Source organism: Octopus bimaculoides, chromosome 8 (assembly GCF_001194135.2).
Source record: "Octopus bimaculoides isolate UCB-OBI-ISO-001 chromosome 8, ASM119413v2, whole genome shotgun sequence".
NCBI lineage: Eukaryota > Metazoa > Mollusca > Cephalopoda > Octopoda > Octopodidae > Octopus > Octopus bimaculoides.
Window position 1 is genome coordinate 73,007,689 of NC_068988.1, and position 15,296 is coordinate 73,022,984.

Below are 15,296 nucleotides of genomic sequence, written 5' to 3' on the forward strand. Positions count from 1 at the left end.
ATATATATATATATATATATATATACACACACACTGTCAAACAAGCAGAGATGTAAGAGTTGTTAGGTGTCTTAAGTCTTGTAAAGTGGTTAATGTTAATAAAGGGCACCCATGCAAAAAAATGAAACACAAACAAGATGAAGTCCTTCAACCCATTTACATGAACAATGCCTCTATTTTTTTCAGTACAACCCATCCAACTCATGTCATCACATAAAGTGAATATAAATCAATGGTGGATGTGTGTGTGTGTACACCAGTGCAACAGCTCATTCCACCAGTAGTACCTTAACAATGACAGTACCTTTAAAGCACATTAGGAAATCAAAAGACAAAGAAAAGACTAGCAATATTACATGTTATTCACTATCCTACATCAATCCAAAAGACATAAACTAATTTTGATCTGCCAACACCTTAGATTATCCCCTTCGCTAATGCATAATAAATAATAGTTGATGTCGATGGCTTAATGATCACTTGAAAACGAAGCAAATACTGTTTTGATATTTTTGTACCACAAAAAATAGAAAAAGTACATAATATATTTATGTACAAAAATTAGGTGCAATAAGTCTACTAATACCAAAATCCAAAAAGAAGCATTCTGCAAATCTATTCATCTGTAACAAATGCTCATGTTCCTCTTTCTACCAATCTGCAAAATCTTCTCTGTATACTCTCAAAATAAATATTATATGACTTTCAGATGGAAAAATAAATAACACATTACCCTAACCAAAAATGACATCTGAGAAGATTATCTACTCACAATTTAAAAATCCCAACTTCAAACATCCTTGAAGGAAAATGCAGAACTACTTCTTAGGATGCTAGGCATATCAATAAACAAAACTTCAAATTTATGGTCTCCCTAACAGATTCATGAGAACAGATAAATAATCACTTCAAATAAATCTACTGCATAACAATACTAGAAAACAATTCATAATGACATTGTATACATCAATGCCATAATACAAATAGGACATAATTTATAAACATGTCAGACAAATCCCATGACAATACACTAGCACACATCAGACCCAAGTAAGAAAAATATAACACTAGTTTACAAAGAGTTAGCTACTCTTACTTAAACTTCTAAAATTTCTAACACAAATAACACCAAATTACAAATCATCCTAAGAAATACTCTCTCTAGCTTCCTAATTTTGTCCCTATCTAATCTTGATAGCACACACATCACCAAAATCACTGCTCATCCCACAAAATATGAGTCTCCAAACTAAATAATAAAAATAAACTACATTAATTCTTACCTCCAGTATCAGTTCTCTTGAGAGCACCTTCTTTTTGAGGACAAAGTTCACATCTCTGGAATAATGTCAAAAAAAGAAAAGACAAGATAACAGAGTAAAAACTATATAAAGATATATTCAACAAATTGTGGGTAACTGACAAAGCAATGTAAGCAATGCAAATATATATGCCACCAACAGAAGCATTTAAAAAAAAATTATATTCATCAAGCAAAGCTGATTAATAGTTAGTTGCACATTTTTGTAGTATCTATTAAAAGGCTATTTTCAATAGCAAAATAAAATAAGAGAAAAACAGGAGAATGCTAATATCCATTCTATCAAGCACAGATAATTTTGAGAGAGTATGTTGTTCACACCAGTCAACATGAATGTTTCATTCTGCAACTCCTCTCTATAAAGTGCAAGGTTGAGATTCATTTCAAGATCTTCAAGTAGTAGATGGAGAAGTTTGCACCAGAAACTACTTAGACTGCTGAAAAATTATGCCTACTGAGATGTAACATAACTAAAAGCTTATGCATATAAGCAGTCAAGTGTCTTAGGGTTCTTTTCACCAAGCTGTTTAAAGTGTTGTGAACCATCCACATTAGGCTAAGTGCTTCACCTTAGGCTCAAATATCATGATCTTGCCAAAGATTTCAAGTATCAAGGCCAATAGATGTACCCCACTGTAGAAACAGGGTATACAGATAAAATGTATAATGCAGCCCTCATCATTAAGTTCAAGGATATAAATCACCAAGAACATCAAAAACCCAGTTTCTCTTAATGTAACTAAACTGAAGTTAATAAACTATTAACAGAAAGAGGCATCATACAGTGTTGACATATTAACAGTATACACCAGAAGCAATTTAGCAATTTCTGACAGGATTTGACAAGAAACTGGAATTTTCTTTCTTGATGTTTACAGTGAAACTAGAAAGACATTTCAGATCAATCTACTTTTTGCCTAAATGGGTCAATGTAAAGGCATATCTATAACAGTTGCTTCTTCAGGTTTTACTGTTACTGTCCTTCTTAAGGTTTGTACAGCACATTCCGCTTTGAAACTCCTCCTGAATTTAAGTATAAGTAATGTACTTGATTACAAAATTGCCAAAAATCCAAGGACTAGACAACTCAACAAATGTCAAGTGATTGTCTGAAAGGAACGTTTAATGGTTCATAAGAAAATTCTGGAGGCCCTGGGCAGAACATTGCAGAACTTGTGTGACAACAGATCTCAAATGGGAGAAGCAGTTGCATTGTCAGTTATCCCAGAAGTAAAAATTCCAATGGAATTCATGCTTGCCTTAAATTGTCACTTTGGAGGTTTGAGGTTCAGTCCCACTGTATGGAACTTTCAGCAACTGTCTTCTACTATAGCTGCAGGCCAACCAATGCTCCATACCAAGAAAGCAGATAAGACTCTCTTTTCGTCAGTAATTCCATTTGCTGCATCCAGTGTAAGCTATGGACACATAAGAGGTACGGTGGAATCACAAGTTAATTAACAGATAAAGTTGCCTTTGTATGTCGCAGATGTGCAGGAACAATAGGCACTAAGAGCAGATAGGACTTAGATTCTCCCAAATGCCCAGGAGGCTCTCTTGAGGTAGTAGATAGTTACTGTTACATAGGTAAGCAAATTAGCAATGGTGGAGGATGTTCTGAAAGTATTGTTTCTAGAATAAGAATAGGGTGGAGGAAGTTCAGAGAGCTATTACCTCTGTTGGCAACAAAAGGACTCTCACTCTCTCTCAGAGTGAAAGGTAGATTGTATGATGCTTGTGTACGAACAGCTATACTCCATGGTATTGAGACATGGGCTTTGAATGCAGAAGACATGCATAGACTAAAGAGGAATGAAAGCAGTATGCTCTGTTAGATGTGCAACATCAGTGTGCATGAACAACAAAGCACAAATGTGTTGTGACAGAAGTTGGGCGTAAGAGGAATCAAATGCTGCCTGCAAGAGAGAGAAGACTATGTTGGTTTGGATATGTGATGCATATGAACGAAGACAGCTGTATAAAGAAGTGCCGGTCACAGAAAGTGAACAGTATCTGTGGTAGAGGGAGACCCAGGAAGACATGTGATGAAGTGACAAGGACCGATCTCAAGATGTTGGGGCTTAAGGAGGAAATGACAATGGACCAAGATGTCTGGCGATATGAGATTCTAGAGAAGACTCACCCACGTCAGCAGAACTGAGTTTTAGACGCACTGTGTGTTCCACTCACAAGTAACAACAAATCTTTCACACACCCTATCCAAACAAACCAAACTACATCGCTTCTCCCAAAATGCATCTCTTCTCTTCCTTACATTTACTCTTTCATGCACTATGATTATGTCCCACTCCCCAATCCTGTCCTCACTGCCCTTCTCACTGTATTGTGCTACCTCCATCCCCTCTATATACCCAGGTTCTCACCAGTCACTGCATTCCCCACTCCCTGCTCATGCTTTTTGGTAATACCCTGCCACTTATATTATGACCTCTGTACCTTGAAAGTATGCCTTGGCACTTGCTACCATCTACCTCTCCCATCCTTTACTCTATCATCCCATCTATATTCTGATCCTTGTTCCTTGTGGGTATGTCCAGGCATTTTGCAACCATCTCCCACCTGCACTCTTGCTGTCTTCCTCTCTCTCTCTCGCTTCTCCCTCTGGTTGAGTAACCATGTATCTCCTTTACAGCAGCACACCTATTTCTGTCTTCATTCTTGATCATTCTCTTTTTCTCTCTCTCTGGCCAGGTAACCATGTACCATCTCTACAGCAAGACACCAGTTTCTGTCTCTCTGTCACACTCTAACCTTTCATCACTTGACACAAGATCACCTCCTCCACTGCCCTCTCCTCAAAGGTTCTTGTACCTCCTCTACAGCAAGACACCTGTTTCAGTCTGTCACAAGACCACCTCCTCCAATGCCCCCTCCCCTCTTAAAGGTTCTCTGTCTTGCAAGTTACTTGGTGACCCTGCCAGTGCTGGTGCCATGTAAAAAGCAGCCAGTCCACACTGTAAATGGTTGGCATTTGGAAAGACATCCAGCTGTAAAATCCCTGCCAAAACTGACCTTTCCTGTGCTGGTGCCACATAAAAAGCACTCAGTCCACTCTCTGAGATGGTTGGTGTTAGGAAGGGCACCCAGCCATAGAAACTATGCCAAAACAGAGGAAAAAATTTGTTGCAGTCTTCTGCCTGGTCAGTTCCTGTCAAACCATCCAACCCACGCCAGCATGGAAGACGGATGTGAAACAATGATGATAATAACAAAACTGAAAAAATCCCATTGTGTATATATTTTTACATTAGGTGGAGGGTGTTTGCATCCCCATGATTGGATGATTGCAAATAAAGTCACCATTCATACAAAAAGTTTGCCATTTGTCAACAATCATCAATGTAAACATATCTGGTCATTGAGCTGTTCATTATTTCAAGGACCAAAGGAAATATTACCTTACTTGCAAATAAGTGAGAGTTGGCAACTGGAAGAGTATTTTGTCTGACCCATGCAAACATGGAAAAGTAGACATTAAAATTATCTAAGAAATGAGTTTCAAATCACATTACCCAATACGATTTTATTACCACAAAATTCTCTTATTTTGGCATTTTTCTTCATTTTGTCAACATAATCATAATCTACATTCATGGAAATGTATTTCTGCAAAATTTCTTAACAGAATAAACATTTTAAAGAGAATAACAAAGAAATAAATTTCTAGGAAGACAACAATCTGAAACTCTTAAACAAAAAAATCTATACTGACATAATTGTACACAACACTCTTGAAAATGTACCTCTGCAAAATTTCATTACAAAATATGCATTTTACAGAAAGTTATGAAGCAAGAAAATCAAGAGAGGTGGAGCAGCAAACTGCAGCTGCACATCATTATCATCATCTCAATACATCTGTCTTCCATGCCAGCATGGTTTGGACAGTTTGATAAAAACCAACAGGAAGGAGGACTGTTGTGCGCCAATGTCTGCTTTGGCATTGCTTCTATAGTCGGATACCCCTCCTAATGCCAACCACTTTACAGAATGCACTGAGTATGTTTTCTAATCACACCAGCATTAGTGAGGTCATGTAGCTTCCAAGACAAGAGAAAGATGAAACAAAAGATGACAACATGTAGGTGCAAGTGTGAGGAGAGAGAGAGAGTGATATCCTAATATGGACAAGTCAGCAAGAAGTGCATAATTCCGCTGTATTAGTAAATGCCTTTCAAAAGACCGTGTTTATATTGTTTATAAAGCCAAAGTATACAACAGCAGAAACACCACCATAATACACTTAAGGTCTGCTTCACACAACACCTACATACATTCAAAATAAATGCATGAAGAACTCAACAGCATTGTCAAAGATAATGGTATCAAGAACCCAAAAGATAATGGTATCAAGAACCAAGTGGATTATTGCAGCACAAGCAGGAGCCTACAACAGACAAGGTACAAGATGCAACCTGAATGTGGTTAAAAAATTAAACATCCTTGATACAACCAACACTCTGAACTCAAGAAAAAAAAACACCATCCCCATCTCTGCATGCAAGAAAGTTTAGCCTGCCATTATTCAAGCACACTCTTTTATGAGATTAATTTCACCCACAAACAGATTCCTAATAAAAGGTCCCACATGAATTCTTTCATCCCATCATGTTTCACAACCATTATTATCATTATTTACATTACCACCATCATCATCATCATTATTGTTGTTGTAACCATTACCATTGGCACTACAAACTAGATTCTATATCCTGCAAAGAAGGCTTATATTGGGATCACTTTTTACTATTCTGAACCTTGCTCAAAAACCAAATGACAATATTCATATGTATAGTACAACTATGATCATCATCACTATTTCTAACATTTATTACCTTACATGTATGTATCCATGAGTGGAGGTGCAATGGCCCAGTGGTTAGGGCAGCGGACTCGCGGTCATAGGATCGTGGTTTCGATTCCCAGACCAGGTGTTGTGAGTGTTTATTGAGCGAAAACACCTAAAAAGCTCCACGAGGCTCCAACAGGGGATGGTGATGAACCCTGCTGTACTCTTTCAACACAACTTTCTCTCACTCTTACTTCCTGTTTCTGTTGTGCCTGTATTTCAAAGGGTCAGTCTTGTCACACTCTGTGTCATGCTGGATCTCCCTGAGAACTACGTTAAAGGTACACGTGTCTGTGGAGTGCTCAGCCACTTGCACGCTAATTTCACGAGCAGGCTGTTCCGTTGATCGGATCAACTGGAACCCTCGACGTCGTAAGCGACAGAGTGCCAACAATAACATGTATGCATGTACATGTTTCTTATTTTATTGCATTTTATTATTTATTTATATTTAATATTCACTGATCCTCAATACCATCATTATGTGAGACATAGGCCTTGAATACAGAGGATTTGGGAAGAATGAAGAGAAATGAAGCAAGCATGCTTCATTGGATGTATTATGTAACTGTGCATGAAAGATGTAGTACAAATGTGCTGAGAGAAAAACTGAACATAAGAAAAATCAGATGTAGTGTGCAAGACAAAAAGACTGCACTGGTATGGACATGTAAGTTTCAGGACCTTGAATCTCAAGGAAGAGATGACAAGGAACTGGGATGACTGGCAATATGCAGTTCTTGAGAAGACCCATCCATCTTGACAAAACAGTTCTGGTAAAACTGTGTAAGTGTGTATATTATATATATACTCAAATGGGGCCTGTGCCCAACTACCTCCCTAACTGCAATTTTTTCTTGACACCATTTTCTCACTACCTTGAACCATTTCACTTGTTATTCATATCCTTCACTCATTAATACTGTTTTCTCTAGTCACACTTTCATTGATCACCCACCCTAACAAGTGCCACCAAATAACCTCACCTCCCCCAACACATCTCACCCTCCTCATACACTATACTTGTTTCTCTCTTCCCCATCCATTCCTGCAACTTAGTTAACAGCAAGCAGACACTGGAGCACAAGGTAGTACTTGGGTTCATTAGATCTTGTCAACCACCCAGCCCATGACAGCACAGAACATGAACGTTAAATGATGATACTATTTTTAATTAATGATTTATTATAATTTTCAATACATTTGTCTTATTATTTATTCATATATTTATCTTTGTTTACTATTACCTCTATCATCACCAAGGATATCAAGTTTATCTTATTCTATTAACAGTATTGCCATCATTATTATTATCATCAGTACTAATACTACTACCAGGACTTTAGTCACTTCCCTTCAAGCTGAAGTGGAGGCAAGATACAGCAACATTCAGATTAAGTGAGCAGCTTTAAGAATAGCATAGGTTAAGTTTAGGTTAGTCCACATTACTTTGTAAGGAGCATAGGGCTGGTTTCCTGGTTTTTCTGACATATATATTCCTCCCTGGATGGGATGCCAATCCGTCACAGGGTTACTCATTTTTACCAGCTGAGTGGAATGGAGCAACATGAAATGAAGTGCTTTTCTCAAGAACGCAATGCATTGCCCAATCCAGGAATCGAAACCACAATCTTACGATCATGAGTCCAACATCCTAACCATGCACCTCTACTAAGAGTAGGTATCACTATGAATTTTTGAAAATATTAAAAAGTAATTTCTACTGTATTTCATGAAGAGCATCAAAAAAGAAACATTTTGATACCTCATTTGTGAAATTTGGATATTTAGGAAATATGACAATTTGAATGGTCAGCAAATTGGTCAAAATCTTGTCTAGCTGGCCTAAATTAGCCTCATTTGTGATGCCACATCTTCAAAACTGAGATGATATCTTCAAATTACACATATTAATAATGTCCAGCAGTTGCCCCCCCCCTCCCTCCACCCTTTTTTTTTTTCCAGGTTTTTGGAAAGGAAACTTGTTTTTGACAAATATGTAAATATTTATGTAAAGCCTATTTTGTTACATGTAACAGTCAATTTTGTGGTGTTTTCAGACTAGCTAAATCCAAAGCCACAGAGACCTAAGATTTTGGGACATGACACCATTTCAATAAAATTTTAATAGACTATTAAAAATGGCTATAAATGGTGTTTCAAATCAGGACACCCACATAAGATGGATTTTCTGTTTTGACAGGGATTTTTCTAAATTCTTTTTCCTATCATGGCCTTGGAAATGATGGGGAGATGGAGATGGGGAAATGATGGGGAGATGGGGAAATGATGGGGAGATGGAGATGGGGAAATGATGGGGAGATGGACCAATTTTGGCCATTTTTTTTCACACTACACACTTAAAAACAATGGGAGAAGCCTTTTTGGTGGGGAAAAAAAATTTGGAAACATTTTCAAATGAAAAGGTGTGTGATTTAAGAGAGATTTAGCAGTGGTTTCTAGTACATCCCACAACAACATAGTACCTTTCTCAGAATAGCATGTAGACCTAGATTAAAAAACAAACAAAATCTGAAAACTTGTTCCTTGCTTAAGCTTTAAAAGCATAAATTGAAGACATTAAAAACATCTGTAACCTACAGCAAACTCATTAGTAGGAGAAGAGAGAATAAAAAAACATAAAATGAATTTGTAAATAATACTACCACAAATTGTTTGATTGTATTCAAAATAAGAAGAAAAAAGAACATAACATCTGACCTTAACTACAAAATTATATTCATTGCACAATAAAATTTTTATTGGCAAAATATTCCTCAAAGACAAACAAAATTTACATGTACAAGAATAGCTGCTAGGTAAAATTTGGATGTCACTCTACACATTAAAACAGTGAGGGAATAACCTACATTTTCAATACAACAATTCCATGCCAATTTGGGGCTCCAGAAGACACAATTTAGTGCATTTTTTCATAGAACTATGTTTACTTAGTAATTAGTTTGTCCATTTCTTGAAATTCTAGCTCAAACTTGATATTTGAAGCCTTGGATTCATGTTCTGTTTCTCTTCTCGCCAAGCAGGAATACTTCAGTTTGACAAGTAGCATCAGTATACCACACTCTTTATTGACTTTGTGTTTTTGCACCATATTGCAGCCAGATTCAGCAATAACCATGCTGAATTCATGACAAATTTTTCTTTCTTATGATATAAATGTTCTTTTCTAAGTGAAAACTAGTGATGAAATTTTAACTTTTATATTTCATAACTTTTATATTTCTGACCTATCCCATTGATTTTTATATCAAAATAAAGCAAAAAAAAAAGTCCTCTTTATGACTATAATTTTCAACACAAATTGAGTTATACCAATCTAGTGCACTGAAGTAGATCAACAGTCAGGAAAAAAGAAAAAAGGGACAAACTTTGTGAATGGGTGGAAATACCAGAATGATTAAGGGACCTGGGCATGGTACATAAGTATCAGATTTTGATCAGAACTGTATGAGAAGAAAGTTCACATCCAGAAAATTGAAATGATAATTTTCCACAGAAAAAATGTATTTTGATATGAAAACGATCAAACAAAACGTGTTTCTGCATGGTCAAGCTATGCTAGTCTACCTTGTATGGTGCTCTATAGTGATACCTACTAAGGGTAGCACGGCTCATCCCATATGAGGAAGGAGCCCTAAATAAAGCACACTTCACCCAATCTTGACTGATTTACAGCAAGCAATGGACATGCCACTTGTGCAATCAGAAAAATCAATGGCATTAATTGCTCTTGAAACTGGATATAGTTACACTTAATAAGGACTGACTTGCTGAAAAAGAGGGACTGAAAAAACAAGATAAGTTAGCTATACATTCTACTGGTAGGATAAAGAAATACAGAAGCCAGTTAAACAGTGTTGACTTTTGCTATGAAAAGTTCTTTTGCTGCTTAACTGGAATTTGTTCCCAAAAGAGTTAATAACAGAACGCCACTGAGAATTCCACAAAGAGAAATATGTTCCCACCATGACCATGATCTTGAATCTACATTGTCATCCCTGTCAATTTCAGATCATATATTTTTGTTTGGTGACTTCGATGACACTGGTCACTATGTGGCAGGCTCTTCCTTTAAGGAAATGTGAAGAATACATCTTTATAACCAAGACAAACTTTTGCATTCCAGCAAGATGCAAAATATCTTAGATACAACTTTATTCCAGACACTAGCATATGCTGGAGTATATAACTGTGAGAAGGCACAATCTCAGTGACGTGCAGATAGCAAGATCTATGTTTGAAACTGAATGTAGCACTGAACATTGGCTCACTGTTATTACAGTGAAGGTGGAATTTAAAATCAGGAGATACTCCTCAGAGCAAGCAGAAGACAGGGAATCTAAAATCATCATTTCAAAATGTCTTAGAAGTATGATGACAAGTAATCACAAAAATGTTTTGAAAGCCTTTGTGCAATCTATGGTCCAGCTCACATGGGTGCTTCACCCATCTCCACAGCAGATTGAAATGCATGTATCACAGTCAAAGAAGCAATACATGAAAGATGGGCTGAACTTCCAAAATGTTCTGAATAGACCATGCAACATAAATGAAGAATCTACTAACAATCTAGTGCAGTTTTCCTTCGATGCAGCCTTAATAAAAATCCCACCCTTCTTAAAGTCAGTGAAACTATTAGGCTACTGTATTTTCATAAAGAACCAAGCAGATTCAATTCCTATAGAAATTTATGCTTATGGTGAAGAAATGTTCTTTGAAAAATTGAGCTATTTTCATTGATGTGGTCAATAGGTAACATTCCCTAACAATTCAAAGATGCTACAATTATTCACCTGTATAAGAACAAAAGTGATAGGTAATAATGTTGTAATCATAGAGGTGTTTTCCTTTTATAAATTGCTAGCAAAACCTTGGCAAGAATACTCCAGGATTCCCTCATTCACTATCTTACCACCAACAATCTCTGACCAAAAAGCCAATATGACTTTCATTATATTGATATGATCTTTGCAGTAAGACAGAACCAGAAGTGTACAGGGCAGAATGAAACCATGTATCCAACCTTTGTTGATCTCATGAAGGCTTTTGACACAGTGTGTTGTAGTGGCTTGTGGAAAAAACCTTGCTAACAGTTGCCCGTCCATGTTTGTGAATAAGGTGCACCAGTTTCATGATGGCATACTGGTGAGTGCTAGGAACAATGGAAATATATCAATATCATGTTCTGCCACATATGGTATGATATAGGGTTGCATCATAGCACCTACTCTTTTCATTATCATGTTTTCTGTCATGTTGTTAGAGGTTTTTAGACCACCACCTGGAATTAACATTAGGTACAGGAAAGACAGCAAATTGCTTAATCTTGACAGATTACAAGCAAAACCAAAGTATCAAAGTGTCTGTGAACTGCTATTTGAAGATGATTGTGGATTGCTTGCACAAGATAAGTCCAGCATTGCAACCATGTGTCAATCAATTCTCAAGAGTCTCCAACAACTCTGGCTTCTCTAACAACAAAGCAAAAATAGAAATATTGCATCAACCAATTCCAGAACATGCACAATGTATACATCCTGGAATAGAAGTGAAATTAAACTGAAAAATGTTGACAAATTAAAATATCTTGGAAATGCAATTCTAAAATGCCTGTATTGATGTTGATGTGCCATCACTTACTGGCAAGGAAAATGCAGCTTTTAGAAAATTGCTGCATATACAATGTTGTCATCCTTCCTGTATGACATCAAACCAGATCCATGCTAAAAAGCTTTATTTCCAATCCTCCCACAGAATCTTCCTAAGGAAGATTATAAGCATGAAGTGGCAAGGTAAAATGCCAATACAGAGGCTCTCATGGCAAAATTCCGGGTTTGTTTGCTAAGCTTTTGAGCAAATCCAGCTATGCTGGGCTGGACATGTTTACAGAATATCTACCAAAGGCAATCTTCTATTCTAAGGTTACAAATGGACAGCACTATGTTGGTACACCACATAAAAAATTCAAAGATGCATTAAAAGCAACCCTGAGCGGCTGCAAAATCAACTTAAATTCATAGAATGACCTTTCCTGGAGGTTTACATGAGTGAAGCTAACACCAGGAGTTCAAAGGTGTTTGAATCTTTACAAATTTCAGTATCAGAAGCCAAAATGGATGCTTATAAATCAGCATACCAAATCCAGTACAAGTAAACATAATGTGTGGCCTGCAACAAATACTTCTCTACCAGAACAAGCCTACTCAGCCACAGCAAAACAAAATGCATCTAAACTATAATCAGACAGATGGACAAACTATTATGTATGTGTGTGCAGGTGGGTGTTTGTACCCCCACCCCACTGCTTGACAATTGGTGTTGGTTTGCTGTAAATGTTCAGCAAAAAGAGACTGATAGAATTAGTGCAAGGTTTAAAGAAAAAGGAAGTACAGGGGTTGATTTGTCCAACTTCAAGGCAGTGCCCTAGCATGACTAGTCAAATGACTCAAACAAGATAAAAATACAGCAAGACTATTCCCCTATTATTCTCTTAACCTCTCATCAACTGGCACAAAGCCACCTTCCTCAGTACTACTTCCCCTCCCAAGTTACTTGATGATCCTATCCTGTGCTAGTACCACACAAAAAGCATCCAGTATGCTGTTCCATGGTTAGGAAGGGCATTCAGCCACAGAAACCATTCCAAAGCAGACAATAGATATTGGCGCAATCCTCTGGCTTGCCAGCTCTTGTCAAACCATCCAGCCCATGCCAGCATGGAAAGCAGACATTAAATGATGATGATGATAAATTTATCGTGCTTATTTCATTTCTGCCTAGCCATTGCTAGGTATTCCACGTTTTTCAATTCCATGCATAAGTGCACTTTTCAGTTGCATCATACAGTACAACTTTCACACAAAAATGAAATCTCTTTGCTAAAAAGCTAACAACACTTTCAATTACTACCCTTCTTTTTTCTTGCAACTATACTTCTGCCATAGCTATTGCTAACATTACTTAGAAACCCTGGTAACAGAAAGCCTCTGAACAATACAAGGATTTCAAATCACAAGTATGCCTTCTACCAATGATCCTGTCAGTCTGCAAGAATCCAATTTTGTGCTCTTTTGCAAGTTCTGAAACATTTTCTGCAACTCTGCAATAGATTCTTCTTTGAGAAGTAGGTCATCCTCATCACCACCATCATCTTAAGATTTACTTTTTCATACTTGCAGGGGTCAAACAAAAGTATGTTGGAGCAGAGTTTTCTATGGTTGGATGCCCTTCATGACACCAGCAAGTACTTATTTCCAAACAAAGTAATAATCTCACAGTCTATTGAACAACAAACAGTCAAGACAGGGTTATGCAGAGAACTGGAAATGAACAACACCATATGAATAAGCCATTATTTACAAAGATATCACTTGTTTGCAATCAGTTAATACACATGAAAACAAGATGAAACAAAAACTCACTCACATACACACACATGTATATGTATGTGTGAGTGTGTAAGTGTATGTGTCTCTCTTTGACATTATATGACAGTTGTAAATGAGTGTTGCTGCCATTCATTTCCAATATTCTGCAAAAATATGTCTGGCCACAGGGAAATATTAACGTGTTTGGAAACAGGTGAGGATTGGTGACAGGAAGGGCTCCAACTGCAGAAAATTTCCCTCAATAAACTCCATTTGACCAATAGGTGGCTAAGTGAAGTACTAAATAAACAATTCCAAAGTGTCTTCACCTCTCCACTGGGAAATATGCAAATAAGTAAGCTTAATGAGTTCTCTGACTCTGCAGATCAACATGGGAAAGAGGCAACCATCAATTACATCAACATATTGGAGGAACATGTAATATCAGCCACTAATGAGATGACCTTAACCTCAGCAATGGGCCCAGATGGATTTCTAGTTGTTCTTTTATAGACACACAAGAAGGCTATTACAAAACCACTGCAGATACTTTTTCTAAGTTTCCTTGTATGTAGCAAACTTCCTAAAATGTTAAAAGAAAATATATGTCCTATCCATTTAGACAGAAACAAAGCAGATGCTAAAAATTACAGCCTATCTCTCTGACTTCACATGTTAGCAATCATGGAACACATTGTCAGAAGAAGGCTGAGCGCATTCCTCAAAGAAAGTAACTTGCTCACAAACACACAGCATAGCTTCTGTCCTGAGAGGAGCTGCCTCATACATCTACTACAGCATTATGACTGGATATTGAAACAACAGCTCGACCACAGAAATGTGGATACGATATATCTCAATTTCGCTAATGCCTTCACCAAAGCTGATCATAGGATGATATATTAGTGTCAGCTTCATATCACTGGAGAATTAGGAGAGTGGCTGCATCACTTCTTAAAAGGTAGAAGTCAGACAGATGCAACCAACGATGCTTTCTCTGGGGAGAGGTCAATTTTCAGCAGAGTTCCTCAGGGAACTGTACTGGGACCACTACTGTTTGTGTTGGCTCTCTCAAACATGACCTCAGCCACTATCACCAGCTATACTGATGATACGAAAGTATCACAAGTGATCAAGAACCCTGATGACATCATAAACTCGCAGAAATACCTGAACACAATATACAAATGTGTTAATGGAAAATAACATGCAGTTAAATGCTGAGAAGTTTCAAGCACTCCACTATCAGCCCACAAACAAACAACAATCAGAGTACACAAGACCAGGAGGTAGTGTAATTCCAGAATCAAAGTTGATGTCTGACCTGGGAATCCAAATGAGTAATGATGCAACATTCCAATGTGCATATTACCAAGATGGTAACACCATGCAGGTGGGTAGCTGGATTGATTCTAAGATTATTCAGATCCAGGAAGAAGCAGACTATGATACTTCTAAGGAGAAATTTCATTCTCAGTTGTCTGGATTACTGCTAACTGTGGTTACCACAGTGTCAAACTGATGGTGGAACGCAAAGCAATCTGGAGCCAATACACAAAGAAAATTGACTCAGTTCAACAGATGAGCTACTAGAAGAGGTTAAAGGAACTGACGCTCTACTCTTAGAGAGAAGGCACACAAGATATGCAATGATGCACATATGGAAGATCCTGGAAGGTCTAGCTCCCAACTTTGAAATCGAAAGCTATACTAACCT

The 15,296-nt window shown here is 37.3% G+C and overlaps 1 protein-coding gene across 7 annotated transcripts in view; it reads right to left on the reverse strand.

The window, feature by feature from the left end:
- LOC106877920 (protein AF-10) overlaps window positions 1-15,296 on the reverse strand; it is a 70,508-nt gene that overhangs the window by 51,350 nt on the left and 3,862 nt on the right. For 5 of the 7 annotated variants that reach the window (XM_014926989.2, XM_014926983.2, XM_014926986.2 and 2 more), the window contains exon 3: window positions 1,284-1,350. In XM_014926989.2, coding sequence (XP_014782475.1) covers window positions 1,284-1,350 — 67 coding nt within the window. The remainder of the gene's footprint in view (window positions 1-1,283; window positions 1,351-15,296) is intronic. The other 2 variants (XM_014926985.2, XM_014926988.2) reach the window with 1 other exon arrangement.